The 16,633-nt window shown below is 50.3% G+C and overlaps 1 protein-coding gene and 1 long non-coding RNA gene across 2 annotated transcripts in view; both read left to right on the forward strand.

Moving 5' to 3' along the window:
* LOC126576476 (uncharacterized) overlaps positions 1-11,020 on the forward strand; it is a 36,452-nt gene extending 25,432 nt beyond the window's left edge. The window contains exon 3 of the long non-coding RNA XR_007608303.1: positions 10,482-11,020. This is a non-coding gene — a long non-coding RNA (uncharacterized LOC126576476). The remainder of the gene's footprint in view (positions 1-10,481) is intronic.
* Positions 11,021-11,118: 98 nt separating this feature from the next.
* Positions 11,119-16,633, forward strand: part of LOC126576727 (uncharacterized) — a 39,163-nt gene continuing 33,648 nt past the window's right edge. Inside the window, exon 1 of the mRNA XM_050238031.1 lies at positions 11,119-12,747. Within this exon, the coding sequence (XP_050093988.1) occupies positions 11,294-12,747 (1,454 nt within the window). The 5' untranslated portion in view covers positions 11,119-11,293. The remainder of the gene's footprint in view (positions 12,748-16,633) is intronic.

Genomic DNA, 16,633 nt, shown 5'->3' on the forward strand with positions numbered 1-16,633 from the left:
GCGTTATGGATCACTTTGCAAGTCAAATTCGGGATGTCGCCTGTATCGATACGGCGCATCTTGCTGTGTCATGGATCTAGCTACATTTACATACCCACAATACAACCATGCACACCTACACATACACACACTATTGTTGTGTGACGCATACACAAAGGGCGGTAAATTAGCATTTTTGCATCCCATTTTGGTTGGCACTATTTTTGGCGTTCCGGCTATGCTAATACCATCAGCGCCGCGCTGCCACGCCCTGGAGTGGAGGTCACCCTCGCAATATGCATACATTCGATAATGGGACACCAGAAAGTGCCCCGAACCCGAACATCGATGGGCCAATTACGGTGGATTACTTGCGCGAACGGGCTTCGCCGTACGTTGGTCGCTGGTTCTGTGAATCCTGGTTGAGCTGAGTGGCACCACCATTCCGTGGGAGCATCTGGGTTACAGTTCGTGGTGAAAAGTGAAGCCATATTCCAGCTGGTGGCACAATTAGGGACGATCATTTTTGTGAAATATTTTTAAATATTTTGTTGACCAACACGACAGCATAGAATGGGATCGGAAAAAATCGATTCTTTCCATTTCACTGCTTCACTAAATCAACATCAATTTGCGGACGTTTGTTTTCTGCATAAATTACTATGGATGATTCGTTCCAGAAGCCTTTCTTTCCATGCTGCAGCCCAGTGGTCGTTGTTTTGTTAAACAAACAGCAAGCGAATCGCGATCGTTGGACCATGTTTCGGTGAAAATTTAAAATGCAAACACAACCACCGGCTGTTGGTGTTGGTTGAGACAGCCAACCATCGAGGCTTGCATCCCGAAGCTCCCGATGCGCTAGTACCATGCTAATCCATGCTTATAATTTGCAGGACGATTCCGTCGGCACAAGGACAGTTCAGGGTCCCGAGCGTAGCGTAGGTTTCCTGACCATCCTGGGCACCAATCGTATGTATCGTGTTTCATGGCGACCACAGCGAGAGCAGCTGTAGGCAGTACGAACGTCTCTCGTTACCAATTAGTGGTTCAGCGTTCGGACGGCTCATGCAGAGTAGAATGTCAAGCTCAAGCTTCACTTTAAAGAGAGCGCACCGGTGCCCTCTGGGGGCAGAGTGTAACGCTTATGCTTTAAGGTGACAAGTCAGAGCATGTGTGTGCGTGTTCGAGGCACAAACATTTCAATCCAATGTTCGATCCGATTCGAACCCCTTTTCGGGTTTGAATAATATTAAATGAACAGGGAAGATTTTCGCTCTCACTCCCTCCTTTTCGACGATGGCACTCACACGCCCGTAATGCATAGTAATTTGAATCAATTTCCCTAAAAGCCCGATCCACTCGTGGGGCCCCGAACCCGTGGATGGCACGTCCCATGATTACGTTCATTATCGAGTACCGAGAAGCGAACATAAATCAATGCCCTAGCCCTGTCACCGCCCGGGATTCGAATTGTGGAACGATTGGAATGTTGGGGACTTAATAGTCCTGGCCCGAGCGTGAGATCGAAACGAGGTGGTTCGGAACGAGGTAGAAAGAGACCAAACCGTGGGAACCGTACGAGCACATAACGGGCCGGACGGAGGGAATCCATTTTGGGCCCCCTCTTTTTTTCCCTTTCCAATTTTTTTGCCCCTTCCAGCATTGCTACAATGTCTTCGCCGCTCGCGGGCACCAGGTGTCACAGCATGCGAGCGTGTCATCACAGATCGTCCCTTTTTTTGGCCGGTTCCTTTGCCGGTTCGTCACGTTTAAGGACGCAACGGGAGTGGTCTGTGCTGATTGTACCAATTACTGCTGGGAGTGCTCGTGCCAGGCGGTGCAAAAATAAAACGAAAAAAGGGAAAATGTGACCGATCATTGCAGTAATTAAGCCGTGTCCCATCGCTAACGCTAATTGGATCTCATTCTGTAATGCAACATTGTAATGATTCACTCGCCCGAGCTCTCAATCTACGCCATCAGGAATTGATGAAGTCGAACGCAACGTCAAAGTCTTTGGCAGTGTTTCGGAAATGTTCTCCGTTTGTTTGTACGAAGCGTGATGGTGCGTTTTATCCACGAATCCCGAAATAAGTAAATAGCGGAATTCCAACAGATCACGAGCAAGGGCCGGAATGGATTTCTCCTCCTCCTTCTGTTCCTTTTTTTCGTTTATCCATTTTTTACTCATACGCATCCGCCGGTCCGTTTGATGATGAACACCACGCCTGCACGCACACTTGGTGATCGGTGGTGATGATGGTGGATGGATTAGGATTCCCGAAAGGGCCGTACAGCGGCAGAGGAGATGAAACCTTATTTTTCCATTCGGGTTCCTATTTACTTTTGCCATCGATTCTGCCACGGTTCAGTTCGCCCTGTTGGCAACACAACATGCTGCTGCTGCTCCCGATTCCGGCAGGTTCGACGTTGAGTAAACGAAACGGATCGAGCTCCCGGGTGGAATGGGAGTGAAATCAATTTCATTCGACAAACATGGTGCCCTCTCGGATACGCCGGGCCCCCGGAGGCTAAAGCTTTCCGATGAGGTCGTTCGTTGGCCAAAAAGAAATCAAAACGGCACGAGCTCGATCTGTGGTCCATCCCGGAAGTGGTGCTGATCTGGTGACCGACTGTTGCTCATTTCTGGCCCTCTGGCTGGCTCAATCGGCCACATGAGACAATTGTCATTATGTTTTCGTTTCCCCGTTTCGCTTCGCTTCCAGTTTCGCTCCGCACGCTGCTGACCATGCTACCGTGCTACCGAAGGCCTTTCCGTTGCCGTTCTGTTTACCGATTTTAGCGATTCGCTTTTTTGATCGTGTTGCTTCATGTTCGGAATCAAATAACAAATCGTCATTATGCGGCGATCGTCCGAGCTGCCCAACGGTGGCCACGTTCTGTTCTGTGTTGTGTTTATGTGTTTGCACAATGGTTTTCACATCCCAGCGGGCTCCAGCACAGCTGAGCACGAGAGGGAAGGAAGGGAGAAGAGATTCGATTTTCGAGCTGCGAAACTGCGCCGCGACCACGGTCACGATGGGCTGGAAGCGAAACCTGCTAGGATGCCAAATCCCCGCCCCAAATAGTGCTATCAGTGGGAATCGGTTTTTGATTTCATCTCTCTCCGAAGGCCACACGGCCCGTTGCCAGCTAAAACGCTTGGGTTTCTCCGAGGGTTGGAAGGTTTCGACGACATCGACAACGACGCTGACCGAATTTGGTCGTCCTCGATGGCTTAGAATTCCGTATTCCGAACCCGTAAACCTCGAAAACCCAAGATGGTGTTGAAAAGAGGACATGAAAATGGCGGACGCAAGGGATGGATGGATTTTTATTGTACGGGAATGTTCCATCTTCCGCTCCCCTTTCTGTCACCTTCCTTCCCGGCCAGGGCGTCTCCGCAAGACAATACGCGTTCCGAGCATAAATCTTTGGCTCTTCTAGCGACGGGGACGTTGTCATCGGCTTCTTATCCTCCGAAAGCCTGCCTGCCTCCTGGTTTTGCAATTCAGATGACAAGGAAAGGGGAAAGGGCAGAGGGAGTACAGATGAACACGTGTTGAAAATTATTCCTCGTCAGGGATTTGCTTTCACATCATGATCGAGCATGATGATGGGAAGCTACGCTGCCACCATTCGCCGGCTATCGATCGATCGTGGCATCCAACGAGGAGCAAACGACCGACCGAGGGAAAACGGGGAGCGAAGTGGCACATCATGTATGGAGATATTTCAATTTTGTAGCTATTTGTATGCATGTTCCACTAATCTAGGGACGGCCTTTGCTTTACTAACAACCAACCATACACGCCACCACTATCTTCATCTTCTCTTCACACGTCCTTCCTTTCGCCGGGGACGCCATTTTCGGCACATTCTTATCACCAGCCACGCGCCAGCCAGCTAGCATGCCGTAAGATGCCAAAAGGGACCAAATCGTAGGCCGTATGTTGCAAAGTGTTGAAGGTGTTGAATAGGCAAAGCAATAGCGCTGACACACGGGCCCCAGGCGAACATGGGCACGACACCAAAGGGCCCTGGTGCTACCGTACTTGGGAGGAGGTCGTAAACTTTCCTAGAAACGCCAAGTAGTTTAAGTTTTGATGCCTTATCAGCTGTGTTACTGGGTAGGCAGTGCTCGTCCGATGGTGCTCCCGGGGAGCAACTTTACACTCGGGAATCAAGGGAAAGTTTCTGAAACATTCAAGTACGCGGAGATGCCTGAGATGTGTATGTCTAGCAAAATAAGTTTTTAAACAGTTGACGCGCTTGCTTCTTGAACAATATCATCCGTTAGCAACAAACTAAAAATTTCGAATTGATGTAATTCGGTTTTGTCAACTTCTTGGAACGATTTATTCCATTTTGGAGTCCAGGAAACGTTTTATACAACATCCTACACCAACTCGAGCACACTGCAATATTGAAAATGATAAAACCACAGAGCTGTAGCGAGTGATTTCAGGCATGGTTGGGTGTTCCTACATCCACGAAGAACCCAACAGCCACTGTAATGCTTTTCTAAATTGTTAGAAAAGCCACAACAGCAGCCGTTGTGCGATACTCATTCGTAGAAAGTGTCTCATTATGAAATGTACCAATCCATGGAACTAGCAGCATTAACATTAATGCATGCTGCTTAAGAATGCTCAAAACCACCCCCGCCCCCCACTTATACCTACTGCCACTAACGCGAACGAATTCAATCCACAAACTTGTGATACACATGAGCTCCCCGACGTTCGCCCGATCTCCTGAAGTGGAGGACCTTCCACCTGGCACCTGACTTGGCACTAGCTGGAAAAGAGTGTGCAGAGTGTGTGGTGTTCGCCTGCCGCTTTTCTTCTGCAAACTATAATACCATTACGAATCATTATCATCAGTTAAGAGGAGAGCAGCTTTGCAAAGGAAAGGCACATTCCAGCGAGTATGCTCCAGTTTTCAAAATAAGCTCAGAACTTGTTCCATTCGCTACGAAAACGGGCACCGTACGTACTTTCCCTCGTATGGCGATGCCGTGCAACGGCGATGGTTGTACATTAAAAGCCACTCACTCTGGTAGAGCATCTGGGGGTTGCAACCTCAGCGTGTTGGTACGTCTTTCTCACAAACAGGTCCTGATCCCAGGTCGAGATGCGCTCGGTGCCCTACGAAGAGCAGCAAGCAGCTTGCTCGCAGCATGAGCTTGGTTGTGTGGATCCAACATTAATAAGCATTATGAGCTGCTGCCAGCAACTTTGTTTCCTATTAATTGTTACAATAACACATTCAAAGGCGTTGCAAAAACAGGCAAACCATTGTTTCGCCGCTCCATGTGGATTCCTGGAATCGTTCGAGAAATTCATCCTCCTCACCAAACTCAGTGTCATTCACGTGTGTGCCAGCCATCGCCTGTGCGTTGGCGTAATAAAAAGCGAACATTTTTCCAGGAAAACGAAGGGCAAGATGCGGCTGCCTGGCACACGCGTTTTGCTTCAGCTTTTCCGCTCCGTAGCCACCGGAGAAAAGCGAACTTTTCCAACGTCGAGTCGCTTGAAACGGCCTTACCTGGAGGGAAGGAGGGGGGGGGGGCAATAAAAATGAGAATCAACATAAATTGACATAATTTAATTAGCGGAGCCCACTCGACGCAACAAAGTCGCCTTCAAAGTGTCTAATGAGTTTAGTTTGATTGAATCTCACTTGGCTCGTGTGCGACGGACACCGAGAAAGAGGGAACATTATTTTTCCATTTTCCATGCGGCGCGTGTGGCCGTGGGCGACGAAAGTTCTTAACGAGTCATCGCTTTAAATGTTGGTCTTTTCTAGTGCACTGGCTCAACAGGTGGTCCTTGGCAGCAGCAGCAGCAGCAGCAGCAGGAGTCAGTACTTTGCTTTGTTCACTGCCAATCTGCCATCGAAATCGAAATCGCTCGCTCGCTCTCTCGAAGGGGGAATTCTGTAAATCAAAATTCAATTGAACAGAAAATGGAATTACAGTCAGCCTATTTGCCTGTTTGTCCTTGTTGACTCACCCTCCAATATGCACCTTGACTTCTAAGAACAGATACAAACCAGGATCGTACCTTGACGGTCCGCATACTCCAGCCTGGCGATGCAACCTTCATCATCGTTCGGATGTTTCTGCTTGTCTATGCCCTCGTATGTGTGTGGCTGGGAGAGGGAGCGTCTGGAGGGGGAAATATGATGAAATAAGCAAATTAATTTCATCGCCCCCAGGCCATTCAGTCATCCAGACAGAGAATACGGACTCCAACAACACACACCCAGACACAGACGCACTCCAGAGAAATGTGTTTATTCTGATTGACGACACAATCGCTTCGGGCAGCCGGTGAGCGAATGCCAGACGAGCGGACGAGTAGACGGTCGCCCTTTGCTTTGCTGTGGGAATGCGTTCCAGGAAATCCACAATCAACATTGCCTGCGGTCGTGGCAATAAGGCGGGAACATTAATCTCGGATCCGCCACTCTACCGACTCTAACCAACCAGCCTGACAAAGAGCAGCCATCTCGAGGTTTCGCCCTGAATCCGGATTGTACGGCCAGCGACATTACTGTGTGTTTGTGTGCGTGTAGCTAAACATTATGCTAAATATGAAGCTGAGGGAACTAGCATTAGGAAGCGGGATGTGTTTTCCTAGTGCTACGTGACGAAGACCGCTGTGTTGCTGTTCGGGATGAGGATCATTTCAGTGTTGTGTCGGCAACGCAGGGATCCTGCTCTGCCCTAGGTGCCCTATGGCGACGGGCAATGATTTAAGAGCACCGGGAGCACCCTCATCTCGGAACGGAAACCAAGGGCAACCAAGGAGAGGCCGTTTTGTGCAGTGAGCTGTTTATCTGACAGAGTCCTCGACAGAGTGCTGTTTGTCTACCAAAATCAGACAACAGTATTATCAGGTCCGGGATGAGCTGACTGACTTCATATCTCGTGTCGACTGCACGGTGATAGCACGGTATGATGACCTGTAGCATCTAGAGTCATGTTTTTGTGTTTTTATAGAACTCAACTGCGTATGCAGCTACAATGTTAATAGACATTCCAGTGTGTCCGCTTGGCCGAGCTGCTCGGAACCTGGCAGGTCGCGACGTTCGCGAAATTTGCTCAAAAAGCTATAAAAGTTGAGAGTCATAAAATTGGAGAAATCATTATTTATTCTCGTAATGGAAACTCGTAATCGTTTCACATTGTTTGTATTGCATGCCGTATCTGTGGCGGTCCACGGAGTGGAGGTTTACGATGAAAACTAAGTCCGCCACAAGGTCCCCGTCACAAACTCATCGTGATGGTGAGGCCCATCAACGGTGTCACCTTTGAACGGAGGAAAAACCAGGCACCATACCAGGTGCGCTTGGTAGAGGTTGTTGTTGCTTGAGATCACTCACACCACTATCCACCGTCTAGTGTTTGAGGGATCTCTCTCTCTCTCTCTCTCGAGAAAACTGATTTCACCATGTTTACCCATCGTCAATCTCGGTTCACAGCACGGCCCGGAATGTTCGAAGGGGTCCGCTCGGTCGAGGGAGAAAGATTAATTTTCCTCATTTCAAGCGTCAACTCAACCGCTTTTCACCACCACCACCACAACCAGCACACTCCGCACCTTCAATTCATGCTGCCAGAACGGGGTGATGGTCTGTGGTTCGTTGGATGCCAGGTTCTGCCCTGGCCTCCGCGTGGTCGCGTCTTGAAGGCCAATAAATTGCTGTTTCTCTTGATATTACATTCCCCTCGTTGGGTTTTTCGCGCTTTCCACTTTCTGCGGTTTCCGTGTCTGGGCTCGAAGGACGCCCGAGCGTCTGTCCGGCTTCTCCTCGTGGCTCGTGGCGTCTCGTCCGCTTGGTGACAGAAGCAGAAGCCTCGGTATGGTGGTGATGGTGACGTCGTCCCAAAAGAATGGTCGAGCAGAACGAAGAAAGATAATTAAAATTTAATGAAACTAAACTTTGCCTGCCTTGGGCGATGGAGCCACCTACTGGGATTTCCCTCAGAGGGTGACCCCTTAGCTTATTATGAGTTCATCATTGGGGCATTGGATCCCATCATCGATCGTTTTCACTTTGCCCAGTTGCTGGTCCTTGAGGGGAGCGAGCGATTAGGGATCAGTTCAGAGAGTAAAAAGGCGCCAGTCACGATCTCGCTCATTACCATAAAGCATTCGGATAGCAGGTGGTACACTAAATGGACGTATTAGTTTCGTAATAGTACGTTCAGGGAAAGAGGTCTGAAAGTGGCTGCAAACCATGCGTGGTAATGGAAAGACTGTTCCGGGGACTTTTGCCATTTTTTATTCTTAGTCTTGCCTCGTATTTTTACTCTTCTTACACTCTTCTTTGAATGTCACAAAATGGCAAATCCTTGGAGAACACGAAACAAAAGAACAAGACTATACGAAAAGCTTAAATAACGCGCTTCATTTCTGTAAATGTTATGAATGGCCCAGGGAATACTATTGCCCTCCAGCGCCACAAATTGTGATTGCCTCCCACCGAGGGAGTCTCTAAATATAGACGAACCATCTGGTGCTGTGTTTGAAGTTTTGCGTAAATTGAACATTCGTTTTACGAACGCTCCAGCTCTCAAAATGGAGAAATTGTATTCCGCAAACAACCTGCAACCGAAGCGCCCTCGTTAATATTGATTCATCACCAAACGAACTGGAACTTCTCCAAGCGCCCGCCACGGTGTTGGTGGAACCATCGACGACCGTCCTGGAGAAAGCGAACGAACGAACGAACGAACGAACGAGCCGGTCCTGTCGGTCTGTCACCAATATCGCTAATGGGTAGTAACGGTTTTGTTGTCGGCCACACTTCCGAGAGCTTCCTCCGGGCAAACTCCCAGACTTTGTTCCCGGACTTGTGCAAACGATATGCAAACCCAGCGCGGCCCCACGGGGCTCATCAATGTGTTCCTATCGCTTCCTTGCCAGACACGGGAACTAGACCGACAAACGAGTGCCGGGTCCTAGTTTTTAGCTGCAGCTGCCAGGCTGAGAGAAAATCGATTCTCTATTATTACTTCCGGCGGGCTTGCTTCCTCCGGGGGAGTGCTCAGTGCATCCACTGTCTCTCACCCCCCCCCCCCCCCCTCCATGCTGCCTTTGTCTGTTCGTCTCGGTTACGGTCAATTCCTTTTGCGCTGTTTGTTTCCGATTCACCGACAGCACCGCAGTAGCTCGACCAGCTTGGCTCTTCGTTTGTTTTCTCGCTTCCTTCTCTCGTTCGCTTTCCACGAGGTTTCCGCGATGGAAAGGAATTGAAACTCGATTCTTTTTTTCACCATTTCCGAGCTGCAGAAGTGCATCCGTTTTGGCTCACGGTGCAATAATCCTATTTTTATTTACTCTGCAATCGATACGATGGCATTGGATCCTGGATCGAAATACGAATGCTGGACGGCATTCCTCGTTGCTCGCGGTCAGTACATTCTACTCTTCGGGTGCATTCGATTGGCTCTGCCTCCGAGAAAACGATCCGAGCAAATGCGACGACAAGGAAGCTGGTATCGTGTCCATTAGCAAGATGCTTAACCGTAGAGTTAGGTACAGGGAAAGGCAGTCTATGTTAGCAATGATTATACCTTTTCATGGCGCACTTTAAGTTTTTCTGAAGGATTTGTACGCAGAATGGTATTCAATGGAAGTATCTTTTATTCAACGAAAGGCCTTTGGTAACGGCACCGGGAAACGTCGTTTATGAATGATCATAATGCGCGTGTGTTACCGACAAATGATGGAAATCATCCTACAAAACACCCAATTTACTTCAAATATTCTACCATTCGACAGCACGCACGACGCCAAAGCGAACGTACCTCCTGAACTTCCGGGTATCCCACGGTACGGTTCGGTTCTGTCGAAACTCCACAGTTCCGGTGCAGCTCACACGGAAAACACACTGCCCTCTCTTCCGCTGCTTTCTGTGCCACCCCACCACGCTTGTCGATCGAAACAGCGAGCAAAGGCGAACTGACAGGCCGACAGGCACCACGGGCCCAACGACCATGGCCATTTTGGGTCGTTGGTCCGGGAAATGTAATCATAGCTCCCGGCGTGATGGTGGGAAAAAGGGAAGGAAGACAGCATAATGTGATTTCCGGCACACTTGTGAAGCGTGGCTCCAGAGTGTGCCAGCCACCGGGTTGATATGTTTTGAAGGTGAGATGGTTGATTGGCTACCCCCGCCCGGAACCATGGATCCACCCTCTACAGAGCAGGTTGTGGGTGTATTAAGAATTGCCTTAATAGAGTGTTCGAACAGTGAAAGTTAAGCTCGAATGGGCTTCGATTCTGTGTCAGATGCTTCGAATCGATACGATCGGTCGCCTTCTGCACGATATCGAGGCCAATGGTCCCTCAATTCCAATTAAGTCGTCAGGCGGCCCTCGCCAACTCGAGTAGAGCGTTAAGCGAGGAAGGCGAAGACATTGATCCTAAATAAATCATTCTTTTTTTCCACTTCTCTCTCTCTCTCCCTTTCGCTGTATCCTACAGGAACCCCAAGGCCACTCAGGAACCATCGTCCTATCCGCGCTCAAACACCTCCAACGGAGCTCTGCCTCTGCCAGAGCTTCGATACCGTGCACGAACCGCGTTGGGATCAGCGTTGGCCACGCCAAACCACCGACACCGAGTGCATCGTGATGAAAAATCGATCAACCAAGGACGACAACGAACCGCAGCAGGCGTGGCGTGTGGCGTGAGTGTACGGTGTGTGTTCCGTCCGTTCGGTGTAACGCGCGACGCACCGCGACGGGTATAAGTGAATCCTCTGATTAATTGATATCCGACGTGACCACTGAAGCAAGTGAGAGCGAGCGCGTGTGCCCATCGATTCTGCATACTGTAAAGGTGAAAGTGTTGGTCGACTAATTGGTTAAGCCAACAGGAAGCAGCCAACCAGCGCCATGATCGGCGTGGATAACGAACGGTTCATCAGGAGTCACCGCTAGTTATGTTGTTGTTGGTTGCAAGTGCCCGGAAGGAGCGTCAGCCCGGTGGTTACTGCCGTAGAAGTGGTTGTTGTTGTTGTTGTTGCTTCGAACACGAACAGCACAGTTCCTGGTCACGTAGGAGGCTGCGGGTGCGGTGGTGATGTAAGAGTGGTTGTTAGCGGTCGAGTTAGAGGACGCGAAAAGAAAAAACAAAGAAAAAGAAAACCACCCTGCGAGGCGAAAGGGCGATTTGGAAGTAGTGTAAACAAGCAACCCTCCCTGTCCTTGAATGAGTGTCGGACCGGTGAGTGGCCGCAGGTAAAGCGCGTCGGCGCTGCGTCGTGTGGGACGACTGCACGGCCCACAGCGACAATGTTATGCCAGCGCCTACTGCTCGCGTGCTCCGTCTGCTGCTGCCTGGTGGCGAGCGGTCTGGCCTCCAGCTCCGAGTATCTGATCATCCGGCATGGCCGGTCGCGTGTACGCCACTCGAGCGAGAAGGACCACATCCGGTGGGGCCTCCAGGTGTTCGACAACTTTACCCTCCTGGACTACGATGTCGGTGGCAGCGGAAGTGGCAGCGGGAGTGGTGCCGGTGCCGGTGCCGTTGCCGCTGCTAGCGATGAACCGACGACAGCGAACGAAACGACGGTTCCGGCCGGAGCCATCGGAGCACGCCGGAATCCCGGCACCGTGGCCAACAGTGGCGAGGACGGGACGCGGCTCACGATTCAGTTTAATGAATCCGAAGAGCTGGAGCGTATGATTGAGTTGAGTGATTTCGAGAACCTGCGCTACGGTACGCTTAATGCACTGCGGACGGCTGGTCCGGTCAGTGATGGCGTCGCTGGGGCGACTGGGTTGTCATCGCGAGTCGGCATCGCACCACCACCAACCACCACGTCGAAACCGCGCGGTAAGCTCATCAAGAAGGAGATAATGGAAAACATACGCCGGACGGTTGACAAGGGCCTGGAGTACCTGAAGTCACACCGGAACCTGGACGAGGTGAAAATTGAGCTGGTTCCGTTCCGGCGTCCCCGACCCCGAGTCCACCCGGAGGTGGACGGCGAACCACCCAACGCTAATGGAGCCAATCGTTTGGAAGAGGAACGGCAATCGATTAGACCGAGCACCACCGAGATCGTCGGTGGACTCATCGACAGGCCATCATCAGGCTCATCGCGGGTGGGAACGACACCCGATGAAATCGACACCGCCCGGGCCAGCAGTCGTGTGTTTGGCATTCAGCAGCACGCCCCACGGCCCCAGAACTGGCCGAAAGCGGTAGAACATCACTACTGGCCGGGGCCGGTGGTCGATTATGCCAATGATGAAGCCGGTGAGGAGTCTCCTCCATCATCAGTCGCTGACGTGGCACTCGAACCACGTCGCACCACGGACCGGCTGGTGGAGATGGAGCAGCTGGAGGGTGAAGAAACTCCCCAGGATGATGATCCGGTACTGCAGGACCGGGGCACTAGCGCCGAGGAGTTGGAGCCGGAGTTGGACCTTCCAGTGGATGAGGATGGTGCCACCATCGATGAAGGCGATGCTGACGCGGACGTGAACAACATCTTCCACATGGAGGAGGCGGATCTGCGCGAGCTGGACGAGACGAGCCGGAACAACCGGCGTAACTTGATGAAGGGCCGGGACGTGGTTACCCAGTTCCTGCAGATCGTCGAAAGTCAGCATCTGCTCGGGGCGAACTGTACCGCCGGTACGGCGCTCAACCTTGGCGAAGGTGTCGTCGACCGGTACGCCCAGGATCGGTTTCGCGTCGAGGCAGAAATAGCCGTCAATCGGGCCAACATGCTGACCAGGTGAGTGTTCTCTCCCGCGGAGGGCGAACCAATTCTCACCCTCGAGTGGAGTCCGAGACTTAATCAAGGTGTCGTTTGCAAAACAAGTAGCCGGTCACCGGCCGCGGTTTCTTTTTGGGGAGATTTGGTTCTCTCCGGGTCACCATCTCGTTACGCCTGCAAGTTTGTAGGTGGGTGTGAGTGGGTTGGAGGACGATTTTTGAAAAATACCCAGAACCAAGTATCAGACGGATCGAGCCTGTGAGCATTGGCCGTGATGCTCTATTTTTGCGGTTTTGCGAAGAAGGCCCTCCCTCGCTGGTTGTGTAAGTAGAAGTGTTGTTTTAGCATAAAGTACGCTGGAAGATAGAAAGCCAGACAAAACACAACCATTCCGACGACTGACTGATTAGGATTCGGTTCCAACAAACTAACGCTCGATATTGTTTTCTGTAACATGTGAGCAAGTCGAGATTTTCTTCATAAAACCTGCTGACCAGTTCAGCTGGATTAGACCACCTGCTAGTAAATGTCATTAAGTTGCCGGCATCACCGCATTTTCCGCGCATAGCGTTGGCTTATGGGGTGGCCGTACGAAGCCGTTAAATTTGATTGCCGCTCGTAATTGAAATACGTCAGACTCGATCACTTTCGAATCTGAAGAAAGTCAGACTCTCAGACCCCATCTGCTGTTCGCCGAAAAGAAGTACCGGAGAAGCTCGAGACGAGCTCTCGAGATGCTGCTTCTGTTTTGGCCACAGCAGAACCGGTCCGACGACAAAGAAAGAAGCAAATGAGAGAGCAAAGAAGAAGTGCCATTCATCCGGTTCCGGTTCCAGATCGGAAAGCTCCTGGCAAGCTGCTGGCATGGCACACTCGATTGCCGAACCGTTCAAGTATGACCGAGCAGAACAGAAGAAGAGTGCGCCAGCAGCACAAGCAGATCGAAGTGTGCTGTATGGCGCAGTGTCGTAGTAGGCACCTGTAACATCGTCTACCCGCCAGCCAGTCAAGTACCATTTAATCTTCCTTCGCTTTTCGGTGTGTCTATGCGTGGGGGTGTGTGTTGGTTGTGGAAAGGGAAGCGGAAGAGTCAGACTCTTGTTTGGCTGCTCGCTCGAATTGGCACCAAGTCGAAAGCGAACGAAAGTTCTGACGTTTCCATATGCCGCACGGTTCTTCGTCGCATCTTTGCTTCTTGGGCTTCTTGCTGAGTACAACTGCCAGTTGCCCTTGACTCCACCGTCCTACTCCAGGTCCCACCACTCCAGGCCGAAAAAAGGGCCTTTCTTGGAAGACGCTAATGGAGACTGCCAGGGTGAAATTGAAAGGCGAATTCATTCAAACTGACTCAAGCATAGGGCGCGCCGTGCTGACATGTGCGCCGTGTGTGGGTCTGGGCTGTCTCGCACTCGAAGTTTTGGGGAAATTGAGGAAGGATCCCGAGGTCCCGTACGACGACACATTAGTCGCACACTCCTTCACCATCATAATGAGCATTCGAAGGGCGGACTGGCGGAGCGAGGTGAAGAAGGTTTTGGGTAAATTGCTTGTTCCACCTGACGTTAATTGCCTGTGAGTGCCTTCAATTAATTAACCACGCTTGAACAGGCCTGAGTCGAGCCAGGGGGAGTTGGGAAGGCCATCGAAACGATGATCGATCGACATGTGTGTTGGATCGAACACAATGAAGTATGGATTGAATGGAGGCGGCGGCCCTCTTGCTGTTGTTGCAATGGCTCGGAAGATGTGTTCGGGTTCGGCACATTTGTTTATGCTGATTGCCAGTAGCGGTTAAGCACAGTCGGTAGACGGAAGGAATCAGTAGACAAACACCACCACCTAGTGCTGAGTGAGAATTCCTTTCAGCAAACAGTTTGTGCACTGTACGATGCCGAAGGTTTCTTGAGGTTAAGGGGCACTTTTGAAGGATTGCTAGCGATACCAGCGTACGGCAGACTGGTGGGTGTTGCAGAACTACTTCAAGCTTTGTGTGGGTTGCACGCAGTATTTGCAAGATAGACACAACAAGGACTAGCACCTTGATTTGGTCGGTTGATTCTAATTGAAATACAGTGGATTGCAGTTCAATCTCGTTTAGTTGTGGTGTGGTACAAATTAAGACAATGTGTAGGATGCAATACTCTAGACTATGGGTTTTTTTTTTACTAGGAAGACTTGGGGTCTCAAACTCTAAGTTGGTAATATATTTGCAACACATCTGACAGTAGTGTTCGACAAATTTAATGAAGAAACATTTTTTCAACTTATCAAAATTCACCACACAATGGAATTTGGAATTCCTGCGTAATTTAGCCATTTAAATGAATATTACAAACCCCTGAAAACCTTTAAAAACCCCTGAAATTTTACCGGTTACCTGGCGCCTCCATCATCCAGTTTCGACAACGAAGCGACATCATTTCGCATTTCCGGTGCCGGTTGGGCCCTGAGTGGGAAAAAGCAAATTTCATAAAGCCATTTGCCTCCAAATTATGAGCCAAATCCAAATTATCAAGAAAAATACAAATTTATAACAAATCGGTACAACTAAATGTCAAACAGTTGTATTCCTATCCTCCGCGTGGCGTAATCGGATTGTCAATGACATGTTGCCCAAGCGGTTTTTTTAACTGTCCGCCACTAGCAATGATTTCCATTCATTCGTGGCTTTGCTTTACCGCAGCTTTGCGGAATACGTAATAAGTAGAAAGCCAAACGGCTAAAGTAAAAAGAAGTAAAGTCAGCAAAGAGGAAGAGTCTAAACAAAGCCGCCGGTGTTGGGTGGTCGGCGCCGTTCCCAAAACACTTATTCATCAAACACAAATCTCCAACCATTTCCCGCTCTGGTCGGCCTTCCGAGAATGCTACTGACTGGAACCGACACAATGGCAGCTGAGCATCCATTTATCCTTCCGGCACCCCTTGGCCACACATACACATGCGCATAGAAAGCCACACAAAAGCTGAGTAAACTTATGCTCCGTTGACCACACCCCGCAAGACCGCTGCATCCCAAGCATTCTCACCATCCTTTCGTCCGCGCACAGTAAACGCTAAATTCCCCGCAGTTATTATTAAATGCGGATAAAAATCGTACTAGCGGTCGGATGCCCCCGGAAAGTCTCGCAGCAGCAGCAGCACAGCAGGAAAGAACAATGCAATGGGAAGTGTCGTTACATCCGGTCGCATCCTTTACTGCCGGGTACGTTCGTCTGCCGGGGTCTGCTTGGATCTGGGCAGCAGAATTATTGCAAGATATACCTGCCAGACAATGGAACCCCAGCATTGGATTCGTAACTCTGCACGTTGGGTTGCTTCTCCGCAAATGGGCATTTGAGAGGGGATTCCACGTGGGTGGCGCAAAAGAACCAAGGTCCGGTTTACCGAGAAATTGTGTACACAAGTTAGCAGCAACAACGGCAGCAGGAACAAAAAGCCAGACGATCGTGTGAGCGAGGGAGTGTCACGCACCGCTGTTTACAGTAAGTTTTGCTGCACTTCCGCCCATCCATCTACTCCGCTGCTGGGTGCATTTAGAATGACCGAGCATTTCGGGACCTCCATTTGCTCGCTTTTTGTAGTTTGCATGTTGTAAATGCACACGCAGACACACGAGCACACACATGCGCCGGTGTGCTGGAACGTAAAGCTGGTAATTTATTGTTCGACATCCACTGACCGGTGAGTGCAACTGGGTTCCAGCATTTATGCTGCAAAACAATTGCTGGAAAAAGGTCATTAAAACATAATGAGCATGCGAGATGAGCTGTAGGAGCAGCAGCACCAAGGAGAAGGGACTGGTGTACCATATCATCCCACCACCAGCCCTCAAGGTGGCTTCTACCAGCAGCAGCAGCAATGGCAACGATTGTTTACCGTGTTATGCACTCTAATTTACAGTTGG

This window comes from Anopheles aquasalis, chromosome 3 (assembly GCF_943734665.1).
Source record: "Anopheles aquasalis chromosome 3, idAnoAquaMG_Q_19, whole genome shotgun sequence".
NCBI classification, from domain to species: Eukaryota; Metazoa; Arthropoda; class Insecta; order Diptera; family Culicidae; genus Anopheles; species Anopheles aquasalis.